The sequence below is a fragment of the Panulirus ornatus genome, chromosome 16, assembly GCF_036320965.1.
Source record: "Panulirus ornatus isolate Po-2019 chromosome 16, ASM3632096v1, whole genome shotgun sequence".
Lineage (NCBI taxonomy): Eukaryota > Metazoa > Arthropoda > Malacostraca > Decapoda > Palinuridae > Panulirus > Panulirus ornatus.
In genome coordinates, this window is record NC_092239.1 from 21,486,574 (window position 1) to 21,513,571 (window position 26,998).

General features: G+C 40.0%; 1 protein-coding gene across 1 annotated transcript in view; it reads left to right on the top strand.

The window, feature by feature from the left end:
* LOC139754190 (ionotropic receptor 93a-like) overlaps positions 1 to 26,998 on the top strand; it is a 298,583-nt gene that overhangs the window by 244,533 nt on the left and 27,052 nt on the right. The window contains exons 5-7 of the mRNA XM_071671401.1: positions 14,806 to 14,934; positions 24,941 to 25,127; positions 25,264 to 25,500. Of these exons, the coding sequence (XP_071527502.1) occupies positions 14,806 to 14,934; positions 24,941 to 25,127; positions 25,264 to 25,500 (553 nt within the window). The remainder of the gene's footprint in view (positions 1 to 14,805; positions 14,935 to 24,940; positions 25,128 to 25,263; positions 25,501 to 26,998) is intronic.

Sequence of the window (26,998 nt, forward strand, 5' to 3'; positions counted from 1 at the left end):
TAATTGTGAATAAGAGCAAGATTATTAGGTTCAGTAAGGTTGAGGGACAAATTAATTGGGATGTAAGTTTGATTGGAGGAAAACTGGAGGAAGTGAAGTTTCTTAAATATTTGGGAGTGGATTTAGCAGCGGATGGAACCATAGAAGTATAAGTGTGCCACAGGGTGGGGGATGGGGGGGGGGGGTATTGTGAAGGTTCTGTGAGCGTTCAAGAATGTGTGTGAAGGTGAGAACGTTATCTCGGAAAACAAAAATGGGTATGTTTGAAGGAATAGTGGTTCCAACAATGTTATTTGGGTGCGAGGCATGGGCTGTGGATAGGGTTGTGCGGAGGAGGGCGGATGTGCTGGAAATGAGATGTTTGAGGACAATATGTGGTGTGACGTGGTTTGATCGATTAAGTAATGAAAGGGTAAGAGAGATGTGTGGTAATAAAAAGAGTGTGGTTGAGAGAGCAGAATAGGGTGTATTGAAATGGTTTGGTCACATGAGAGAATGAGTGAGGAAAGATTGACAAAGAGGATATAGGTGTCAGAGGTGGAGGGAACGAGGAGAAGCGGGAAATCAAATAAGAGGTGGAAGGATGGGGTGAAAAAAGATTTTGAGCTAACGGGGCCTGAACATACATGAGGGTGAAAGGCGTGCAAGGAATAGAATGAATTGGAACGATGTGGTATACCGGGGTCGACGTGCTGTCATTGGATTGAACCAGGGCATGATAAGCGTCTGGGGTAAACCATGGCAAGTTTTGTGGGGCCTGGATGTGGAAAGGGAGCTATGGCTTCGGTGCATTACACATGACAGTTAGAGACTGAGTGTGCACGAATGTGGCCTGTCCTTTCCTAGCGCTACCTCGCGCGCGGGGGATGGGGGGGGGGTTCCATTTCATGTGTGGCGGGGTGGCGACGGAAATGGATGAAGGTAGCAAGTATGAATATGAAAATATGTATATATGTATATGTCTGTGTATTCATATGTATGTATACGTTGAAATGCATAGGTATGTATATATGCGTGTGTGGGTTGGGCCATTCTTTCATCTGTTTCGTTGCGCTACCTCGTTAACACGGGAGACAGCAAATAAGTATAAGAAAAAGAGTAATGGTAATAATGATATTATCTAATATTATCAAACTTGTTTCCCGCGTCAGCGAGGTGGCGCCAGGAAACAGACCAAGAACGGCCAATCCACTCATATACACATATATACATAAATACCCGTACACGCACATATAAATACATATACATATACATATCAACTTTTACACATATTCATACATATGAATAACTTCGGCATACACATATATACACGTACGTATTCGTACTTGCTTGTCTTCATCCTTTCCTGACGCTATTCCGTCCTATAGGAAACAGCATTGCTACCCCCTGCTTCCGCGAGGTAGCGCCAGGAAAACAGACATAAAAGGCCACATTCATTCACACTCAGTCTCTGGCTGTCATGTGTAATGTACCGAAACCACAACTCCATCTCCACATCCAGGCCTCACAGACCTACCTCTGGTTTACCAAAGACGTTTCACATGCCCTGATTCAGTCCATTGACAGCACGTCGACCCCGGTATACCACATCGTTCCAATTCACTCTATTCCTTCCATGCCAGGATCGAACCTGGGACTCCTGCGTGGCAGGCGGGAGCGCTACGGCTAGGCTATGATCGCCACTATAGGAAAATGACTATTCGAATATTATATAATCGAATACGCTTCGTCTCACGTTGGTGAGCAACGGGGTATAGACTGGTCAAATCCCATCAGGCCCACATTTGGGGAGATACAAGAAATAACAGTCAGTTAATATAGAAAGAAGAGACGTAGCTAGCACGCAACTGGTAAACAAGCGTTACCCTAATGGTGGAGATTGGATAGATGCGTTCGAGTCTAGCAAAATACCTAACATAAAATCTTTATCATGTGGACAAGAAAGGGAACTCTTTACAAATTCTATCTACAATAAAGCTATTCATTTTAGATAGACCCTCACTAATACTGATGATACAATTCTTTGTGTATTCATTATTCGAAAATTAACTATTTCTCGTGGTAAAGGTGTTGGAGTTAATAACTGTGTATTCATTATTCGAAAATTAACTATTTCTCGTGGTAAAGGTGTTGGAGTTAATAACTGAGCTGGCATTCTCCCAGTCAAATACAATGATCATAGTCTTCAGCATGATTAAACAAGGCATTTGATTTTCGTTCTGTTCTTATACTATAATCATGTTGCTTATGTCTAACATAAAGATCCTTACCAGTCTGCCCAACATAAAACGTATTAAAATTCTTACATGGTACCTCTATAAACGCAGCCCGCAGAACTTTCTGGTGAGCTCATGTTTAAGATATTCTTCATAGGATTGTTGTTGCTTAAAGATACACTTAGATTATAGGACTTAGCAACCTGAGAAGTAATGCAAAATTATCAATAACAGGGTGAACTGAAAGATTCTTAGTGTCAAAGGGAGGTTTGGGATTAACTCCATAAAATTATTTCTTTACCAACTTAAGGGATTTATCAATGAAAGATCTAGAATACTTTAAGTTTGATCTAATAAAATATATCTTCTCAAACTCATCACCAATGAACTCTTGGTCTACATATACGTAATGTTCTAAGGAACACAGATTGGAATGATGATGGTTCAATTCTGTCATGCTGAGTTGAGTAATAATGGATATATGAGCAAACATTGGTAGGTTTACCGTATACGCTGATCTTAAACATATTTCCATCCCTATGGATCATGCAATCTAAGAATGGTAAAATACCAATATTATGATCATTGTACTGACTGGAGTAATGGCAATTCAGATATCAACTCTGACTCCAGTACCACGAGAAATATGATTGAATTTTCTATTATAAAGTACACAAAGAATTGTGACACTGATATTAGTGAAGTTCTATATAAACTGGACAGCTTTATTGTAGATCAAGTTTGTAAACTCGATCTCCATTTATTCAGGTAACGCTTGTTTAACAATGGCGTCCTAGCTACGTCTCATTCTTGTATATCACCTGACTGTTATATTGTTCTTTTAAGTATCTCCCCTGATGATGTGAACATTACCCGAAAGTGCATTTAGGAACTTAACTTGTTTCATTTTCCAGTGGATTATCAGCATTTACGAGATCAAGTGCATTAATGAGATTTCTTGTTACATGGATACCACGCAGCTCTTCCACTACTGTTCTACAAACTCTCCTGAACTTTGCCCCTTCATTACTACTTTCTCCAAATCGTTAATCAAGGCCCATAAACTGGAGTTATGAATTGAATTCCTTAAGAGATGCTTCGACGAACAAATGATGCCCAGATCTAAAAAAAAAAAAAAGAGATTGAAATGGAGGAGGCCTTTTCCATCTTTAGAGAGAAGAAACTTGACTTTCAAATGGCTATACCAACACAATGGAGGAACCGTATGCTGGACTACTGCTATAATGCGTTGAGAAGTAAACGGAATAAACTTAAGTTAGACCATCTCATCGAAAACAATGATCGGACTAAGAACACAAACCCTTCCTTTGTGATGAACCTGTCCAATAAACAATTGGACAAGGATTATTTGTGTGACCTAGGTTATGGATAAGTTTAGTGTGCTCTAACAAGGAAGCCAACTTTATTGATAGTACAAGGTCATTTTGTAATGCAGAAAAGTACAGTATATTATCTAATGATGAAATTAACATTTGTAAAGGTTTAGTGTATGGCAGTTTGTCAAAACTATTTTTGACAAACTAATTATCATAAAAGGTTCGTAAGTGCTATGAACAATTTGAAAAAAAAGGTGATGATATAGTACACATTACTAAATCAGATTTGGCTAATACATTTGTGGTTATGAACAAAAGTAATTATCTATCTAAAATGAATGATCTTTTATGTGATGATGCAACATACCTTAACCTATTTACGTGGAATTCTTTTACACAAAATATCTAAAGGATACCTTACCTTCTAATGCACTTTGGTCGCGGTATGTAGATGATGTTCTTTATGTTTGGCTAAAAAATGAATATTTACCAACTTTTCTCCCTTCACTTAACAATTCAGTACCTTCAATCAAATTTACTGTAGAAATAGAAAATAATTGTATGTCACCATTTTTAGATTACAGGATCTATAGGGATGGAGACATGTTTAAGTTTAACATATACAGAAAACCTACCAATGTATGCTCATATATCCATAATTACTCATCTCAACCTTGACAGAGTTAGATTATCATCATTCAGTCTATGTTTCATAGGGCATTACGTATGTGTAGTCAAGAGTTTATTGATGATGAGGTTGAGAAGATATATTCTATTGGATCCAGGTTAAAGTATCCTAGATCTTTTGTACTGATAAATCCCTTAAGTTGACAAAGAAATCATCTTACACAGCTAAGCTTAAACCTCCACTTGACACCAAGAATTTTTCAGTTTTCACTTTTAGTGATAATTTTCCATTACTGCCCAAGTGGCTTAAATCCTATCATGTGAATGTAGCCTTCAGAAACAACAACACTATAAAGAATATCTTATCAGGAACTCACCAGAAAGTTCTGCGAGCTGCGTTTAGAGAATACCATGTAAAAATTCTTATATGTTTTATGCTGGGCAGATTGGTAAAGGATCTTTATGTCAGACTTAAGCAATTAGTATAAGAACATGACAGGAATCAAATACCTTGTTCAATCATGTTTAAAATTATGATCAATATATTGACTTTAATAATGCCAACTCAGTTATTGACTCTAATTACTTTATCAGGAGAATTATCAATAAATCTTCTGTTGATAAATACAAGAATAATTGTAAAAGTAGTATTGGTGAAGGTCTATACTAATTAGATAGTTTTATTGTAGATAAACAGCTCCATTTCTCTTCCACAAAATGAGAATCTTATGATACGAATGTAGCTAGACTCGAACGCACCCACCCGATCTCCACCATTCGGGTAACGCTTGTTAGCTAGGTCCCATCCTTGTATATCAACTGACTGTTACATTTCTTTCTTGTATCTCCCCTGATAAAGTAATCATTACAGGAAAGTGCACTTAAGAACCTATCATGTTTTATTCTCCACTGGATTACCAGCATTTACATCATGCACACCAATGTGATTTCTTGAAATATATATATATATATATATATATATATATATATATATATATATATATATATATATATATATATATATATATATATATATATATATATATATATATTTTTTTTTATACTTTGTCGCTGTCTCCCGCGTTTGCGAGGTAGCGCAAGGAAACAGACGAAAGAAATGGCCCAACCCCCCCCCACACACATGTACATACACACGTCCACACACGCAAATATACATACCTACACAGCTTTCCATGGTTTACCCCAGACGCTTCACATGCCTTGATTCAATCCACTGACAGCACGTCAACCCCTGTATACCACATCGCTCCAATTCACTCTATTCCTTGCCCTCCTTTCACCCTCCTGCATGTTCAGGCCCCGATCACACAAAATCTTTTTCACTCCATCTTTCCACCTCCAATTTGGTCTCCCTCTTCTCCTCGTTCCCTCCACCTCCGACACATATATCCTCTTGGTCAATCTTTCCTCACTCATTCTCTCAATGTGCCCAAACCATTTCAAAACACCCTCTTCTGCTCTCTCAACCACGCTCTTTTTATTTCCACACATCTCTCTTACCCTTACGTTACTTACTCGATCAAACCACCTCACACCACACATTTTCCTCAAACATCTCATTTCCAGCACATCCATCCTCCTGCGCACATCTCTATCCATAGCCCACGCCTCGCAACCATACAACATTGTTGGAACCACTATTCCTTCAAACATACCCATTTTTGCTTTCCGAGATAATGCTCTCGACTTCCACACATTTTTAAAGGCTCCCAAAATTTTCGCCCCCTCCCCCACCCTATGATCCACTTCCGCTTCCATGGTTCCATCCGCTGCCAGATCCACTCCCAGATATCTAAAACACTTCACTTCCTCCAGTTTTTCTCCATTCAAACTCACCTCCCAATTGACTTGACCCTCACCCCTACTGTACCTAATAACCTTGCTCTTATTCACATTTACTCTTAACTTTCTTCTTCCACACACTTTACCAAACTCAGTCACCAGCTTCTGCAGTTTCTCACATGAATCAGCCACCAGCGCTGTATCATCAGCGAACAACAACTGACTTACTTCCCAAGCTCTCTCATCCCCAACAGACTTCATACTTGCCCCTCTTTCCAGGACTCTTGCATTTACCTCCCTAACAACCCCATCCATAAACAAATTAAACAACCATGGAGACATCACACACCCCTGCCGCAAACCTACATTCACTGAGAACCAATCACTTCCCTCTCTTCCTACACGTACACATGCCTTACATCCTCGATAAAAACTTTTCACTGCTTCTAACAACTTGCCTCCCACACCATATATTCTTAATACCTTCCACAGAGCATCTCTATCAACTCTATCATATGCCTTCTCCAGATCCATAAATGCTACATACAAATCCATTTGCTTTTCTAAGTATTTCTCACATACATTCTTCAAAGCAAACACCTGATCCACACATCCTCTACCACTTCTGAAACCGCACTGCTCTTCCCCAATCTGATGCTCTGTACATGCCTTCACCCTCTCAATCAATACCCTCCCATATAATTTACCAGGAATACTCAACAAACTTATACCTCTGTAATTTGAGCACTCACTCTTATCCCCTTTGCCTTTGTACGATGGCACTATGCACGCATTCCGCCAATCCTCAGGCACCTCACCATGAGTCATACATACATTAAATAACCTTACCAACCAGTCAACAATACAGTCACCCCTTTTTTAATAAATTCCACTGCAATACCATCCAAACCTGCTGCCTTGCCGGCTTTCATCTTCCGCAAAGCTTTTACTACCTCTTCTCTGTTTACCAAATCATTTTCCCTAACCCTCTCACTTTGCACACCACCTCGACCAAAACACCCTATATCTGCCACTCTGTCATCAGACACATTCAACAAACCTTCAAAATACTCATTCCATCTCCTTCTCACATCACCGCTACTTGTTATCACCTCCCCATTTACGCCCTTCACTGAAGTTCCCATTTACTCCCTTGTCTTACGCACCCTATTTACCTCCTTCCAGAACATCTTTTTATTCTCCCTAAAATTTATATAATTTATATATATTATTATCTATATATATATATATATATTATTCATATAATATATATTATATAGGGGACGGGAACGGGGGGCTGGAAACCCTCCCCTCCTCGAATTTTAACTTTCTAAAAGGGGAAACAGGAGTCACGCGGGGAGTGCTCATCCTCCTCGAAGGCTCAGATTGGGGTATCTAAATATGTGTGGATGTAACCAAGATGAGAAAAAAAAGGAGAAATAGGCAGTAGGTTTGAGGAAACGAACCTGGATGTTTTGGCTCGGAGTGAAACGAAGCTCAAGGGTAAAGGGGAAGAGTGATTTGGGAATGTCTTGGGAGTAAAGTCAGGGGTTAGTGAAAGGACAAGAGCAAGGAAGGAGTAGCACTACTACTAAAACAGGAGTGGTGGGAGTATGTGATAGAGTGCATGAAAGTAAATTCTAGATTGATATTGGTAAAACTGAAAGTGGATTGAGGGAGATGGGTGATTATTGGTGCATATGAACCTGGACATGAGAAGAAAGACCATAACAGGCAAGTGTTTTGGGAGCGGATGAGTGAGTGTGTTAGTAGTTTTGATGCACGAGACCGGGTTATAGTGATGGGTGATTTGAATGCAAAGGTGAGTAATGTGGCAGTTGAGGGAATAATTGGTGTACATGGGGTGTTCAGTGATGTAAATGGAAATGTTGAAGAGCTTGTAGATTTATGTGCTGAAAAAGGACTGGTGATTGGGAATACCTGGTTTAAAAAGAGAGATCTACATCAGTATACGTATGTAAGTAGGAGAGATGGCCAGAGAGAATTATTGGATTACGTGTTATTTGATAGGCGGGCGAAACAAAGACTTTTGGATGTTAATGTGTTGAGAGGTGCAACTGGAGGGATGTCTAATCATTATCTTGTGGAGGCGAAGGTGAAGATTTGTATGGGTTTTCAGAAAAGAAGAGAGAATGTTGGGGTGAAGAGAGTGGTGAGAGTAAGTGTGCTTGGGAAGAAGACTTGTGTGAGGAAGTACTAGGAGAGACTGAGTACAGAATGGAAAAAGGTGAGAATAAAGGAGGTAAGGGGAGTGGGGGAGGAATGGGATGGCTTGCGCAAAAGATGCTTGTGGCATGAGAACCGTGGGAGGTGAGCAGATTAGAAAGGGTAGTGAGTGGTGGGATGAAGAAGTAAGATTATTAGTGAAAGAGAAGAGAGAGGCATTTGGACGATTTTTGCAGGGAAATAATGCAAATGAGTGGGAGATATATAAAAGAAAGAGGCAGGAGGTCAAGAGAAAGGTGCAAGAGGTGATAAAGAGGGCAAATGAGAGTTAGGGTGAGAGAGTATCATTGAAATTTAGGGAGAATAAAAAGATGTTTTAGAAGAAGTTATGTAAAGTGAGTAAGACAAGGGAACAAATGGGAACATCAGTGAAGGGGGCTAATGGGGAGGTGATAACAAGTAGTGGTGATGTGAGAAGGATATGGAGTGAGTATTTTGAAGGTTTGTTAAATGTGTTTGATGATAGAGTGGCAGATATAGAGTGTTTTGGTCGAGGTGGTGAGCAAAGTGAGAGGGTTAGGGAAAATGATTTGGTAACCAGAGAAGAGGTAATGAAAGATCTGCGGAAGATGAAAGCCTCCTAGGCAACGGGTTTGGATGGTTTTGCAGTGGAATATATCAAAAAAAGGGGTGACTGTATTGTTGACTGGTTGGTAAGGTTATTCAATGTATGTATGATTCATGGTGAGGTTCCTGAGGATTGGCGGAATGCTTGCATAGTGCCATTGTACAAAGGCAAAGGGGATAAGAGTGAGTGCTCAAATTACAGAAGTATAAGTTTGTTGAGTATTCCTGGTAAATCATATGGGAGGGTATTGATTGAGAGGGTAAAGGCATGTACAGAGCATCAGATTAGGGAAGAGCAGTGTGGTTTCAAAAGTGGTAGAGGATATGTGGATCAGGTGTTTGCTTTGAAGAATGTATGTGAGAAATACTTAGAAAAGCAAATGGATTTGTATGTAGCATTTATGGATCTGGAAAAGACATGTGATAGAGTTGATAGAGATGCTCCGTGGAAGGTATTAAGGATATATGGTGTGGGAGGTAAGTTGTTAGAAGCAGTGAAAAGTTTTTATCGAAGATGTAAGGCATGTGTTCGTGTAGGAAGAGAGGAACGTGATTGATTCTCAGTGAATGTAGGGTTACGGCAGGGGTATGTGATGTCTCCATGGTTGTTTAATTTGTTTATGGATGGGGTTGTTAGGGAGGTGAATGAAAGAGTTTTGGAAAGAGGGGCGAGTATGCAGTCTGTTGTGGATGATAGAGCTAGAGAAGTGAGTCAGTTGTTGTTCGGTGATGATACAACGCTGTTGGCTGATTCATGAGAGAAACTGCAGAAGCTGGTGACTGAGTTTGGTAAAGTGTGTGAAAGAAGAAAGTTGAGAGTAAATGTGAATAAGAGTAAGGTTATTAGGTACAGTAGGGTTGAGGGTCAAGTCAATTAGGAGGTAAATTTAATGGAGAAAAACTGGGGGAAGTAAAGTGTTTTAGATATCTGGGAGTGGATCTGGCAGCGGATGGAACCATGGAAGCGAAAGTGAATCATAGGGCGGGGGAGGGGTCGAAAATTCTGGGAGCCTTGAAGAATGTGTGGAAGTCGAGAACATTATCTCGGAAAGCAGAAATGGGTATGTTTGAAGGAATGGTGGTTCCAACAATGTTGTATGGTTGCGAGGCGTGTACTATGGATAGAGTTGTGCGCCGGAGGGTGGATGTGCTGGAAATGAGATGCTTGAGGACAATATGTGGTGTGAGGTGGTTTGATCGATTAAGTAATAATACAGTAAGAGAGATATGTGGTAATAAAAAGAGTATGGTTGAGAGAGCAGAAGAGGGTGTTTTGAAATGGTTTGGTCACATGGAGAGAATGAGTGAGGACAGATTGACCAAGAGGATATATGTGTCGGAGGTGGAGGGACCGAGGAGAAGTGAGAGACCAAATCAGAGGTGGAAAGATTGAGTTAAAAAGATTTTGAGTCATCGGGGCCTCCACATGCAGGAGGGTGAAAGGCGTGCAAGGAACTGAGTGAATTGGAACTATGTGGTATGCCGGGGATCGACATGCTGTCAATGGACTGAACCAGGGCATGTGAAGCGTCTGGGGTAAACCATGGAAAGTACTGTGGAGCCTAGATGTGGAAAGGGAGCTGTGGTTTCGGTGCATTATTATATGACAGCTAGAGACTGAGTGTGAACGAATGGGGCCTTTGTTGTCTTTTCCTAGCGCTACCTCGCACACATGAGGGGGGGAGGGTGTTGTTATTCCATGTGTGGCGGGGTGGCGATGGGAATGAATAAAGCAGACAGTATGAATTATGTACATGGGTACATATGCATATGTCTGTGTTGGTATATATATGTATACATTGAGATGTATAGGTATGTATATTTGCAGGTGTGGACGTGTATATATATATACATGGGTATGTGGGTGGGTTGGGCCATTCTTTCGTCTGTTTCCTTGTGCTACCTCACTAACGCGGGAGACAGCGACAAAGCAAAATAATATTGAAATAGATGAATGACTCACGGTGAGGTATCTGAGGATTGGCGGAATGCATTGTGGTTTCAGAAGTGGTAGAGGACGTGTGGATCAGGTGTTTGCTTTGAAGAACGTATGTCCTAAATACTGAGAAAAGCAAATGGATTTGTATGTAGCATTTATAGATCTGGAGAAGGCATATGAAAGAGTGGATAGAGATGCTCTGTGGAAGGTATTCAGATTATATGGTGTGGAAGGCAAGTTGTTAGAAGCAGTGAAAAGTTTTTATCGAGGATGTAAGGCATGTATGTGTACGTGTAGGAGGAGAGGAAAGTGATGTGCATGTGGGTGGGTTGGGCCATTCTTTCGTCTGTTTTCTTGCATTACGTCGCTAACGCGAAAGACAGCGACAAAGTATGATTAATAAATAAATAAAGTATATATATATATATATATATATATATATATATATATATATATATATATATATATATATATATATATATATATATATATATATATTCCTATGAGTCCACGGGGAAAATGAAACACGAAAAGTTCCCAAGTGCACTTTCGTGTAATAATCACATCATCAGGGGAGACACAAGAGAGGAATATAACAGTCAGTTGATATACATCGAAGAGACGAATCTAGGACGCCATTTGGTAAACATGTGATTGTCCAAAACATACAACGACCGTTCATAAACTTATCATTTTATAAATCTTATCAACAATAAAGTTATCTAATTTGTACAGACCATCACTAATATTAAGATTATAATTTTTTGTGTATTTAATAATAGAAGATTCAATGATATTTCTCTTGGTAATAGAGTTAGAGTTAACAACTGAGATGGCGTTACTCCAGTCAATACAATGATCATAGTTTTTAACATGAGTAAACAAGGCATTTGATTCCTGTCCCGTTCTTATACTATATTTATTTTGCTTAAGTCTAACAGAAAGATCCTTACCAGTCTGACCAACATAAATCTATCACAGTTTCCATAAGGAACTTTATAGATGCAACCAAGAGAATTTTCTGGTGAATTCCTGATTAAGATATTCTTTATAGTATTATTGTTGCTAAAGCCAACATATATATTAAAGGATTTAAGCAACCTGGGAAGCAGAGTGAAATAATTATCAAAAGGGAGAACTAAAAGAATCTTGGTGTTAATGGGAGGTTTGGGCTCAACTCTATAAAATGATTTCTTTGCTAACTGAAGAAATTTATCATTGATAAATCCCTTAAGTTAGGTGGGTTGATTAGAAAGGGTAGTGAGTGATGGGATGAAGAAGTAAGATTATTAGTGAAAGAGAAGAGAGAGGCAGTGGGACGATTCTTGCAGTGATAAAATGCAAATGAGTGGGAGATGTATAAAAGAAGGAGGCAGGAGGTCAAGAGAAAGGTGCAAGAGGTGAAAAAGAGGGCAAATGAGAGTTGAGGTGAGAGAGTATCATTAAATTTTAGGGAGAATAAAAAGATGTTTTGGAAGGAGGTAAAAAAAGTGCGTAAGACAAGGGAGCAAATGGGAACTTCAGTGAAGGGGGCTAATGGGGAGGTGATCATAAGTAGTGGTGATGTGAGAAGGAGATAGAGTGAGTATTTTGAAGGTTTTGTTGAATGTGTTTGATGATAGAGTAGCAGATATAGGGTTTTTTGGTCGAGGTGGTGGGCAAAGTGAGAGGGTTAGGGAAAATAATTTGGTAAACAGAGAAGAGGTAGTAAAAGCTTTGAGGAAGATGAAAGCCGGCAAGGCAGCAGGTTTGGATGGTATTGCAGTGGAATTTATTAAAAAAGGGGGTGACTGTATCGTTGACTGGTTGGTAAGGTTATTTTATGTATGTATGTTTCCTGGTGAGGTGCCTGAGGATTGGCAGAATGCTTGCATAGTGCCATTGTACAAAGGCAAAGGGGATAAGAGTGAGTGCTCAAATTACAGAGGTATAAGTTGTTGAGTATTCCTGGTAAATTTATGGAAGGGTTTTGATTGAGAGGGTGAAGGCATGTACAGAGCATCAGATTGGGGAAGAGCAGTGTGGTTTCAGAAGTGGTAGAGGATGTGTGGATCAGGTGTTTGCTTTGAAGAATGTATGTAAGAAATACTAAAAAAAGCAAATGGATTTGTATGTAGCATTTATGGATCTGGAAAAGTCATATGATAGAGTTGATAGAGATGCTCTGTGGAAGGTATTAAGAATATATGGTGTGGGAGGCAAGTTGTTAGAAGCAGTGAAAAGTTTTTATCGAGGATGTAAGGCATGTGTACGTGTAAGAAGAGAGGGAAGTGATTGGTTCTCAGTGAATGTAGGTTTGCGGCAGGGGTGCGTGATATCTCCATGGTTGTTTAATTTGTTTATGGATGAGGTTGTTAGGGAGGCGAATGCAAGATTTTTGGAAAGAGGGGCAAGTATGCAGTCTGTTGTGGATAAGAGAGCTTGGGAAGTGAGTCAGTTGTTGATCGCTGATGATACAGCGCTAGTGGCTGATTCATGTGAGAAACTGTAATAGCTGGTGACTGAGTTTGGTAAAGTGTGTGAAAGAAGAAAGTTAAGTGTAAATGTGAATAAGTGCAAGGTTATTAGGTACAGCAGGGTTGAGGGTCAAGTCAATTGGGAGGTAAGTTTGAATGTAGAAAAACTGGAGGAAGTAAAGTGTTTTAGATATCTGGGAGTGGATCTGGCAGCGGATGGAACCATGGAATCGGAAGTGAACCATAGGGTGGGGGAGGGGGCGAAAATTGTGGGCGCCTTGAAGAATTTTTGGAAATCGAGAACACTATCTCGGAAAACAAAAACGGGTATGTTTGTAGGAATAGTGGTTCCAACAATGATATATGGTTGCGAGGCGTGGGCTATGGATAGAGTTGTGCGCAGGAGGGTGGATGCGCTGGAAATGAGGTGTTTGAGTTTAATATGTGGCGTGAAGTGGTTTGATCGACCAAGTAATGTAAGGGTAAGAGAGATGTGTGGAAATAAAAAGAGTATGGTTGAGAGAGCAGAAGAGGGTGTTTTGAAATGGTTTGGGCACATGGAGAGAATGAGTGAGGAAAGATTGACCAGGAGGATGTATGTGTCAGTGGTGGAGGGAACGAGGAGAAGTGGGAGACCAAATTGGAGGTGGAAAGATGGAGTGAAAAAGATTTTGAGTGATCGGTGCCTGAACATGCAGGAGGGTGAAAGGCGTGCAAGGAATAGAGTGAATTGGAACGATGTGGTATACCGGTGTCGACGTGCTGTCAATGGATTGAACCAGGGCATGTGAAGCGTCTGGGGTAAACCATGGAAAGTTGTGTGGGGCCTGGATGTGGAAAGGGAACTGTGGTTTCGGTGCATTATTACATGACAGCTAGAGACTGAGTATGAACGAATGGGGCCTTTGTTGTCTTTTCCTAGAGCTACCTCGCACACATGAGGGGTGAGGGGGTTGTTATTCCATGTGTGGCGAGGTGGCGATAGGAATAGATAAAGGCAGACAATATGAATTATGTACATGTGCATATATATATATATATATATGTCTGTGTGTGTATACATATGTGTACATGAGATGTATAGTTATGTATATTTGCGTGTGTGGACGTGTATGTATATACATGTGTATGTGGGTGGGTTGAGCCATTTCTTTCGTCTGTTTCCTTGCGCTACCTCGCTAACGCGGGAGACAGCGACAAAGCAAAATAAATAAGATAAATAGATATATATATATATATATATATATATATATATATATATATATATATATATATATATATATATATATATATATATATATATATATTATAATCATATGTGTGTGTGTGTGTGTGTGTGTGTGTGTGTGTGTGTGTGTGTGTGTGTGTGTGTGTGTGTGTGTGTCTGTGTTTGTGTGTGTGTGTGTGTGTGTGTGTTTATATCTTGTACATTGTCCGAGTTTATACTCATCTGTTTCACAATATTGTACAAACTAACCTGTGTCATATACAGGCTTAGGATTTATTATCCCTTGCCTTACATTCGTACTGTATAAACTCTGTTATTCACACATGAATTGGGTGTACTCCCACACTGTAAAGTAATATAAAGTGATACTCAATACAATGTCCAGGGTCAGTGTTTACACCTACCTGCCGTACAGCCCAGATGGATCTCAAGTGGTGCGAGTGGCCTCCTGGATGTCTGGACGTGGTTACCTTATGTTCACCAGACAACAGATGTTCCCTGAGAAGTTCAAAGAGTGAGTATTCCCGACTCTTTACAAGGCATTCATTTGAAACCTTCCAAATGAATGGCAGCAGCTAAAACTCCATTGACATAGAAGCGTCACTGGATGGTGGCGTTCACCAACCCGAACACCATCATCCGGTGAGGATTGTTTACCAATCGCGTTTTAGCCACATTCGATATCTCGTTCTTGTACCTCCACTCATGATGTGATCATTACACGAAAGTGCACGTCTTTCATTTTCCTGTGGAATTATTGCATATATATATATATATATATATATATATATATATATATATATATATATATATATTTCTTTTTTTTTTTTTGCTTTGTCGCTGTCTCCCGCGTTTGCGAGGTAGCGCAAGGAAACAGACGAAAGAAATGGCCCAACCCACCCCCATACACATGTATATACATACACGTTCACAAACGCAAATATACATACCTACACAGCTTTCCATGGTTTACCCAAACGCTTCACATGCACTGATTCAATCCACTGACAGCACGTCAACCCCGGTATACCATATCGATCCAATTCACTCTATTCCTTGCCCGCCTTTCACCCTCCTGCATGTTCAGGCCCCGATTGGTCAGTCTTTCATCACTCATTCTCTCCATGTGCCCAAACCATTTCAAAACACCCTCTTCTGCTCTCTCAACCACGCTCTTTTTGTTTCCACACATCTCTCTTACCCTTACATTACTTACTCGATCAAACCACCTCACACCATATTTTGTCCTCAAACATCTCATTTCCAGCACATCCACCCTCCTAAGCACAACTCTATCCATAGCCCACGCCTCGCAACAATACAACATTGTTGGAACCACTATTCCTTCAAACATACCCATTTTTGCTTTCCGAGATAATGTTCTCGAATTCCACACATTCTTCAAGGCTCCCAGGATTTTCGCCCCCTCCCCCACCCTATGATCCACTTCCGCTTATATGGTTCCATCCGCTGCCAGATCCACTCCCAGATATCTAAAACACTTCACTTCCTCCAGCTTTTCTCTATTCAAACTTACCTCCCAACTGACTTGAATCTCAACCCTGCTGTACCTAATAACCTTGCTCTTACTCACATTTACTCTTAACTTTCTTCTTTCACACACTTTACCAAACTCAGTCACCAGCTTCTGCAGTTTCTCACATGAATCAGCAACCAGCGCTATATCATCAGCGAACAACAACTGACTCACTTCCCAAGCTCTCTCATCCACAACAGACTGCATACTTGCCCCTCTTTCCAAAACTCTTGCATTTACCTCCCTAACAACCCCATCCATAAACAAATTAAACAACCATGGAGACATCACACACCCCTGCCGCAAAACTCCATTCACTGAGAACCAATCACTTTCCTATCTTCCTACACGTACACAGGCCTTACATCCTCGATAAAAACTTTTCACTGCTTCTAACAACTTGCCTCCCACACCATATATTGTTAAAACCTTCCACAGAGTTACTCTATTGCTCTATAGTTACTCATATGCCTTCTCCAGATCCATAAATGCTACATACAAATCCATTTGCTTTTCTAAGTATTTCTCGCATACATTCTTCAAAGCAAACACCTGATCCACACATCCTTTACCACTTCTGAAACCACACTGCTCTTCCCCAATCTGATGCGCTGTACATGCCTTCACCCTCTCAATCAATACCCTCCCATATAATTTACCAGGAATACTCAACAAACTTATACCTCTGTAATTTGAGCACTCACTCTTATCCCCTTTGCCTTTGTACAATGGCACTATGCAAGCATTCCGCCAATCCTCAGGCACCTCACAATGAATCATACATACATTAAATAACCTTACCAACCAGTCAACAATACAGTCACCCCCTTTTTTAATAAATTCCACTGCAATACCATCCAAACCTGCTGCTTTGCCGGCTTTCATCTTCCGTAAAGCTTTTACTACCTCTTCTCTATTTACCAAATCATTTTCCCTAACCCTCTCATTTTGCACACCACCTCGACCAAGACACTGCACATCTGCCACTCTATCATCAAACACATTCAACAAACCTTCAAAATACTCACTCCATCTCCTTCTCACATCACCACTACTTGTTATCACCTCCCCATTAGCGCCCTTCCTTAAAGTTCCCATTTGCTCCCTTGTCTTACGCACTTTATTTACCTCCTTCCAAAACATCTTTTTATTCTCCCTGAAATTTAATGATACTCTCTCACCCCAACTCTCATTTGCCCTCTTTTTCACCTCTTGCACCTTTCTCTTGACCTCCTTCCTCTTTCTTTTATACCTCTCCCACTCATTTGCATTTTTTCCCTGCACAAATCGTTCAAATGCCTCTCTCTTCTGTTTCACTAATAATCTTACTTCTTCATCCCACCACTCACTACCTTTTCTAATCAACCCACCTCCCACGCTTCTCATGCCACAAGCATCTTTTGCGCAAGCCATCACTGCTTCCCTAAATACATCCCATTCCTCCCCCACTCCCCTTACCTCCTTTGTTATCACCTTTTTCCATTCTGTACTCAGTCTCTCCTAGTACTTCCTCATACAAGTCTCCTTCCCAAGCTCACTTACTCTCACCACTCTCTTCACCCCAACATTCTCTTCTTTTCTGAAAACATCCACAAATCTTCACCTTCGCTTCCACAAGATAATGATCAGACATCCCTCCAGTTGCACCTCTCAGCACATTAACATCCAAAAGTCTCTCAATTAACACGTAAGTCTATCAATTAACACGTAATCCAATAACGCTCTCTGGCCATCTCTCCTACTTACATACATATGTATATCTCGCTTTTTAAACTAGTTATTCCTAATCACCAGTCCTTTTTCAGCACAAAAATCTACAAGCTCTTCACCATTTCCATTTACAACACTGAACACTCCATGTGTACCAATTATTCCCTCAACTGCCACATTACTCACCTTTGCATTCAAATCACCCATCACTATAACCGGCCTTGTGCATCAAAACCACTAACACACTCATTTAGCTGCTCCCAAGACATTCCCAAACCACTCTTCCCCTTTACCCTTTAGCTTCGTTTCACTCTAAGCCAAAACATCCAGGTTCCTTTCAGAAACCCTCCCTTCCTTGTATTTGAACTTTCTAAAAGGGGAAACAGAAGAAGGAGGCACGCGAGGAGTGCTCATCCTCCTCGAAGGCTCAGATTGGGGTGTCTAAATGTGTGTGGATGTAACCAAGATGAGAAAAAAAAGGAGAGATAGGTAAATATATATATATATATATATATATATATATATATATATATATATATATATATATATATATATATATATATATATATATATATATATATTGATATTGGCGGAAGCCGGCAAGGCAGCAGGTTTGGATGGTATTGCAGTGGAATTTATTAAAAAAGGGGATGACTGTATTGTTGACTGGTTGGTAAGGTTAGTCAATGTATGTATGACTCATGGTGAGGTGCCTGAGGATTGGCGGAATGCGCGCATAGTGCCATTGTACAAAGGCAAAGGGGATAAGAGTGAGTGCTCAAATTACAGAGGTATAAGTTTGTTGAGTATTCCTGGTAAATTATATGGGAGGGTATTGATTAAGAGGGTGAAGGCATGTACAGAGCATCAGATTGGGGAAGAGCGGTGTGGTTTCAGAAGTGGTAGACGATGTGTGGATCAGGTGTTTCCTTTGAAGAATGTATGTGAGAAATACTTAGAAAAGCAAATGGATTTTTATGTAGCATTTATGGATCTGGAGAAGGCATATGATAGAGTTGATAGAGATGCTCTGTGGAAGGTATTAAGAATATATGGTGTGAGAGACAAGTTGTTAGATGCAGTGAAAAGTTTTTATCGAGGATGTAAGGCATGTGTACGTGTAGGAAGAGAGGAAAGTGATTGGTTCTCAGTGAATGTAGGTTTGCGGCAGGAGTGCGTGATGTCTCCATGGTTGTTTGATTTGTTTATGGATGGAGTTGTTAGGTAGGTGAATGCAAGAGTTTTGGAAAGAGCGGCAAGTATGAAGTCTGTTGGGGATGAGAGAGCTTTGGAAGTGAGTCAGTTGTTGTTCGCTGATGATATAGCGCTGTTGGCTGATTCATGTGAGAAACTGCAGAAGCTGGTGACTGAGTTTGGTAAAGTGTGTGAAAGAAGAAAGTTAAGAGTAAATGTGAATAAGAGCAAGGTTATTAGGTACAGTAGGGTTGAGGGTTAAGTCAATTGGGAGATAAGTTTGAATGGAGAAAAACTGGAGAAAGTAAAGTGTTTTAGATATATGGGAGTGGATTTGGCAGCGGATGGAACCATGGAAGCGGAAGTGAATCATAGGGTGGGGGAGGGGGCAAAAATCCTGGGAGCCTTGATGAATGTGTGAAGTCGAGAACATTATCTCCTAAAGCAAAAATGGGTATGTTTGAAGGAACAGTGGTTCCAACAATGTTGTATGGTTGCGAGTCGTGGGCTATGGATAAGTTGTGCGCAGGAAGGTGGATGTGCTGGAAATGAGATGTTTGAGGACAATGTGTAGTGTGAGGTGGTTTGATCGAGTAAGTAATGTAAGGGATGTGGAAATAAAAAGAGCGTGGTTGAGAGAGCAGAAGAGGGTGTTTTGAAATGGTTTGGGCACATGGAGAGAATGAGTGGGGAAAGATTGACAAAGAGGTTATATGTGTCGGAGGTGGAGGGAACGAGGAGAAGTGGGAGACCAAATTAGAGGTGGATAGATGGAGTGAAAAAGATTTTGAGTCATCGGGGCCTGAACATGCAGGAGGGTGAAAGGCGGGCAAGGAATGGAGTGAATTGGATCGATGTGGTATACCTGTGTCGACGTGCTGTCAATGGATTGAATCAGGGCATGTGAAAGCGTCTGGGGTAAACCATGGAAAGTTTTGCGGAGCCTGGATTTGGAAAGGGAGCTGTGGTTTCGGGCATTATTGCATGACAGCTAGAGACTGAGTGTGAACGAATGGGGCCTTTGTTGTCTTTTCCTAGCGCTACCTCGCACACATGAGAGGGGAGGGGGATGTTATTCCATGTGTGGCGTGATGGCGATGGGAATGAATAAAGGCAGACAGTGTGAATTGTGTGCGTATGTATATATGTATATGTCTGTGTGTGTATATATATGTGTACACTGAGATGTATAGGCATGTATATTTGCGTGTTTGGACGTGTATGTATATACATGTGGATGTGGGTGGGTTGGGCCATTCTTTCGTCTGTTTCCTTGCGCTACCTCGCTAACGCGGGAGACAGCGACAAAGCAAAATAAAAATGAAATAAGTAAATAAATAAATAAATATATATATATATATATATATATATATATATATTTATAATATAATATATAATATATGGATGTATATATATAATATATATATATAATGTATATATATATATATATATATTATATATATATATAATAATATATATATATATATTATATATATATATATATATATAATATATATATATATATATATATATATTATATATATATATATATATATTATTTAATATATATATAATATTTTTTTTTTTTTTTCTTTCTTTTTTTTCCTTGTCGCTGTCTTACGCGTTTGCGAGGTAGCGCAAGGAAACAGACGAAAGAAATGGCCCAACCCACCCCCATACACATGTATATACATACACGTCCACACACGCAAATATACATACCTACACAGCTTTCCATGGTTTACCCCAGACGCTTCACATGCCCTGATTCAATCCACTGACAGCTCCAATTCACTCTATTCCTTGCCCTCCTTTCACCCTCCTGCATGTTCAGGCCCCGATCACACAAAATCTTTTTCACTCCATCTTTCCACCTCCAATTTGGTCTCCCTCTTCTCCTCGTTCCCTCCACCTCCGACACATATATCCTCTTGGTCAATCTTTCCTCACTCATTCTCTCCATGTGCCCAAACCATTTCAAAACACCCTCTTCTGCTCTCTCAACCACGCTCTTTTTATTTCCACACATCTCTCTCACCCTTACGTTACTTACTCGATCAAACCACCTCACACCACACATTGTCCTCAAACATCTCATTTCCAGCACATCCATCCTCCTGCGCACAACTCTATCCATAGCCCACGCCTCGCAACCATACAACATTGTTGGAACCACTATTCCTTCAAACATACCCATTTTTGCTTTCCGAGATAATGTTCTCGACTTCCACACATTCTTCAAGGCTCCCAGAATTTTCGCCCCCTCCCCCATCCTATGATCCACTTCCGCTTCCATGGTTCCATCCGCTGCCAGATCCACTCCCAGATATCTAAAACACTTCACTTCCTCCAGTTTTTCTCCATTCAAACTCACCTCCCAATTGACTTGACCCTCAACCCTACTGTACCTAATAACCTTGCTCTTATTCACATTTACTCTTAACTTTCTTCTTTCACACACTTTACCAAACTCAGTCACCAGCTTCTGCAGTTTCTCACATGAATCAGCCACCAGCGCTGTATCATCAGCGAACAACAACTGACTCACTTCCCAAGCTCTCTCATCCCCAACAGACTTCATACTTGCCCCTCTTTCCAAAACTCTTGCATTCACCTCCCTAACAACCCCATCCATAAACAAATTAAACAACCATGGAGACATCACACACCCCTGCCGCAAACCTATCTTCCTACACGTACACATGCCTTACATCCTCGATAAAAACTTTTCACTGCTTCTAACAACTTGCCTCCCACACCATATATTCTTAATACCTTCCACAGAGCATCTCTATCAACTCTGTCATATGCCTTCTCCAGATCCATAAATGCTACATACAAATCCATTTGCTTTTCTAAGTATTTCTCACATACATTCTTCAAAGCAAACACCTTATCCACACATCCTCTACCACTTCTGAAACCACACTGCTCTTCCCCAATCTGATGCTCTGTACATGCCTTCACCCTCTCAATCAATATCCTCCCATATAATTTACCAGGAATACTCAACAAACTTATACCTCTGTAATTTGAGCACTCACTCTTATCCCCTTTGCCTTTGTACAATGGCACTATGCACGCATTCCGCCAATCCTCAGGCACCTCACCATGAGTCATACATACATTAAATAACCTTACCAACCAGTCAATAATACAGTCACCCCTTTTTTAATAAATTCCACTGCAATACCATCCAAACCTGCTGCCTTCCCGGCTTTCATCTTCCGCAAAGCTTTTACTACCTCTTCTCTGTTTACCAAATCATTTTCTCTAACCCTCTCACTTTGCACACCACCTCGACCAAAACACCCTATATCTGCCACTCTATCATCAAACGCATTCAACAAACCTTCAAAATACTCACTCCATCTCCTTCTCATATCATCACTACTTGTTATCACCTCCCCATTTGCGCCCTTCCTTGAAGTTCCCATTTGCTCCCTTGTCTTACGCACTTTATTTACCTCCTTCCAGAACATCTTTTTATTCTCAATAAAATTTAATGATACTCTCTCACCCCAACTCTCATTTGCCCTTTTTTTCACCTCTTGCACCTTTCTCTTGACCTCCTGTCTCTTTCTTTTATACATCTCCCACTCAATTGCATTTTTTCCCTGCAAAAATCGTCCAAATGCCTCTCTCTTCTCTTTCACTAATAATCTTACTTCATCCCACCACTCACTATCTTTATAATCAACCCACCTCCCACTCTTCTCATGTCACAAGCATCTTTTGCGCAATCCATCACTGATTCCCTAAATACATCCCTTTCCTCCCCCACTCCCCTTACTTCCATTGTTCTCACCTTTTTCCATTCTGTACTCAGTCTCTCCTGGTACTTCCTCACACAAGTCTCCTTCCCAAGCTCACTTACTCTCACCACCGTCTTCACTCCAACATTCACCCTTCTTTTCTGAAAACCCAATACAAATCTTCACCTTAGCCTCCACAAGATAATGATCAGACATCCCTCCAGTTGCACCTCTCAGCACATTAACATCCAAAAGTTTCTCTTTCGCTCGCCTGTCAATTAACACGTAATCCAATAACGCTCTCTGGCCATCTCTCCTACTTATATAAGTATACTTATGTATATCGCTTTTCAAACCAGGTACTCCCAATCATCAGTCCTTTTTCAGCACATAAATCTACAAGCTCTTCACCATTTCCATTTACAACACTGAACACCCCATGTATACCAATTATTCCCTCAATTGCCACATTACTCACCTTTGCATTCAAATCACCCATCACTATAACCGGTCTCGTGCATCAAAACCACTAACACACTCATTCAGCTGCTCCCAAAACACTTGCCTCTCATGATCTTTCTTCTCATGCCCAGGTGCATATGCACCAATAATCACCCATCTCTCTCCATCAACTTTCAGTTTTACCCATATCAATCGAGAATTTACTTTCTTACATTCTATCACATACTCCCACAACTCCTGTTTCAGGAGTAGTGCTACTCCTTCCCTTGCTCTTGTCCTCTCACTAACCCCTGACTTTACTCCCAAGACATTCTCAAACCACTCTTCCCCTTTACCCTTGAGCTTCGTTTCACTCAGAGCCAAAACATCCAGGTTCCTTTCCTCAAAGCATACTACCTATCTCTCCTTTTTTCACATCTTGGTTACATCCACACACATTTAGGCATCCCAATCTGAGCCCTCGAGGAGGATGAGCACTCCCCGCGTGACTCCTTCTTCTGTTTCCCATTTTAGAAAGTTAAAAAAAATACAAGGAGGGGAGGATTTCTGGCCCCCCGCTCCCGTCCCCTCTAGTCGCCTTCTACGACACGCGAGGAATGCGTGGGAAGTATTCTTTTACCCCTATCCCCAGGGATGATATATATATATATATATATATATATATATATATATATATATATATATATATATATATATATATATATATATATATATATATATATATATATATATATATATATATATATATATATATATATATATACACACACACATACACATACATACGAACCATTATGTGACATTCATTTTTTCATATCATTTCAAGCTAGAAGTTTCAGTTTTCTAAATTGTTTCTTACATTTTTCATATGTATATATATGTATGTGTGTGTGTGTGTATATATATATATATATATATATATATATATATATATATATATATATATATATATATATATATATATATATATATATATATATATATATATATATATATATATATATATATATATATATATATATATATATATATATATATATATATACATATATATATATATATATATATATATATATATATATATATATATATATATATATATATATATATATATATATATATATATATATATATATATATATATATATATATATATATATATATATATATATATATATATATATATATATATATATATATATATATATATATATATATATATATATATAAATTTATCAATGCAGATCTATTTTTTTCTCTCTCTTGCATGAAACTTCTTTTCATTTTGGCTTTCCCACGACCATCCTTACTAAACTGTACTTCCAATTACCGAGAATATTTTACGAATTTGAGTTTTGCACTAATGTAAAGAGATTCTTTAGTCTTATTTCCTCTCCCCTTCAAGAACGAGCGTGATAATTATACTTAGCATCCTATGACTAACATCATGGACTCGGCCCAGCTCTCTGTCCAACATCTTATGTGATGTATCTTACAGCGAAGGATCCCCTGCATACAGCGCCTGCAGAAAAGATTCTTATTTTCCAAAGTAATACAGAGGTATCCCGAACGTGTGGAATACAAGCTTTTAGTACAGGAACCTGTACTTCGTGGTACTTGATGGTGAGATGCATCATTTCTTTTTCTTTTTGTGATGTATCTTTTTTTTCATTTTCTTGAATTAAGTCCATCTAGTAACTCACCTTGAAGTGATCCTCTTCCCGCTATCATAAAACAAATCCAGCATCTTGGAACTTTTCTTCTATCATCTGTTTGATCAAAAAAAAGAAGAATTTTACTATGTCTAGCATTATCACATGAGGACGTGACCCATCTGTTATGCCGCGTTATATTTTCTTCAGCTTCAAGGGAGAGACGATTCCAGTGTCGGTGCTGCCGTTCCCACCGTTCTGGGTGGAGGAGGATCAGCAGGCCGCTGACGGCACCACCGTCAGGAGCTACTCCGGCACAGATGGCGAAATGTTTCTATCTTTGGCACGCGCCCTCAACTTTACCTTCCATGTTCTTCCTGCCAATGACTGGGTCGAGGTGAGTCACTTATGCTACATGGGCCAAGCTATGTCTTTACCACTGCCTGGGCAGAGGTGAACCTTTGCTGCTATCCGCTCGTTTTCGTTAAGTGTTTATGATTAACGTTCAAACTCACTATGATATCTCTTCACAGGTTGAGATGTTGGTGAAGAAGAGAATATCTTTCGTATCACCTGTGATGTGCCTCGTCTTGCCACAGTACTTCGAGCATTTTGACATGACGTACACTTATAACTTCGTCTTCCTGGTCTTCAGCATGAGGAAGCCTGGCCTCTCGCCCAGCTGGCAGAGCCTCTACTACCCGCTGGCCAACCAAGTGTGGCTTGCCATCCTCACCCTCCTGCTCTTAGTACCCATTATTCTTACTATGGTAGGTTACATCGGCTCACATCTTCATTACTTTTCTGTTCCATAGGTAGACCTATGAGGATGATGATAGATGCCCATAATTGTATACAGTCTGACACTGGTTCTTTCATCAGTGGGTCACACGGGACTACTGAGCCCACAACTAACAGGTGAACGACATACAACCAGCTCTAAGACACTAACAAACGTTTGAGACGTTGCTGCTGTCATAAGTAAAATCCAGTGTTCGATGGAGGAAGTAAGAAATTCATTCATAAACTGAAAGTTCTCACCAAGTGGTAACGATTTGTTATACCAAACGTATCGTTACTGTGTTTCAGAACACTTGAAAAAACCTACGAGTATCATTATAAGCGTCTTAACTGGCTGTGGTATAAGTTCTCAAACTTTAAACAAAGGCATAATTGTTGGGCACGGGTCAGGATCAACTTTTCCCTGACGCTCATTCAGGCAGTTCATATTACAGATACAACTCGCGAGTCACACACAACCAAGGCTTAATATCTTAACGCAGTTCCAGTTATCAACAAAAACATAATACATATGGACAATGTGAGTATTCTAAAGGTTTGTTGAATGTGTTTGATGATAGAGTGGCAGATATAGGGTATTTTGGTCGAGGTGGTGTGCGAAGTGAAAGGGTCAGGGAGAATAGTTTGCTAAACAGAGAAGAGGTAGTGAAAGCTTTGAGGAAGATGAAAGCCGGTAAGGCGGCGGGTTTGGATGGTATTGCAGTGGTATCAAAAAAGTGGGTGAGTGTTTGGTTAGGATATTCAATGTATGTATGGTTCATGGTGAAGTGCCTGAGGATTGGCGGAGTGCATGCATAGTGCCATTGTACAAAGGCAAAGGGGATAAAGGTGAGTGTTCAAATTCCAGAGGTATAAGTTTGTTGAGTATTCCTGGGAAATCATACGGGAGGGTATTGATTGAGAGGGTGATGGCATGTACAGAGCATCAGACTAGGGGATAGCAGTGTGGTTTCAGAAGTGGTCGAGGATGTGTGGATCAGGTGTTTGCTTTGAAGTATGTATGTGAGAAATACTTAGGAAAACAAATGGATTCGTATGCAGCATTTAAGGATCTGAATAAGACATATGATAGAGTTAACAGAGATGCTCTGTGGAAGTTGATAGGACTATATGGTGAGGGAGGTAGGTTGCTAGAAGCAGTGAAAAGTTTATATCGCGGATGTAAGGCAAATATATAAGAAAGGAAGAGAGGAAAGTGATTGGTTCCCACTGAATGTCGGTTTGCGGCAGGAGTGCGTTATGTCTCCATGGTTGTTTAGTTTGTTTGTGGATGGGATTGTTAGGGAGGTGAATGCAAGAGTTTTGGCGAGAAGGGCAAGTATGCCGTCTGTTGTGGATGAGAGGGCTTGTGAAGTAAGTCAGTTGTTGTTCGCTGATGATACAGCGCTGGTGGCTAATTCGGGTGAGAAACTGCAGAAGCTGGTGACTGAGTTTGGCAAAGTGCGTGAAAGAAGAAAGCTTAGAGTA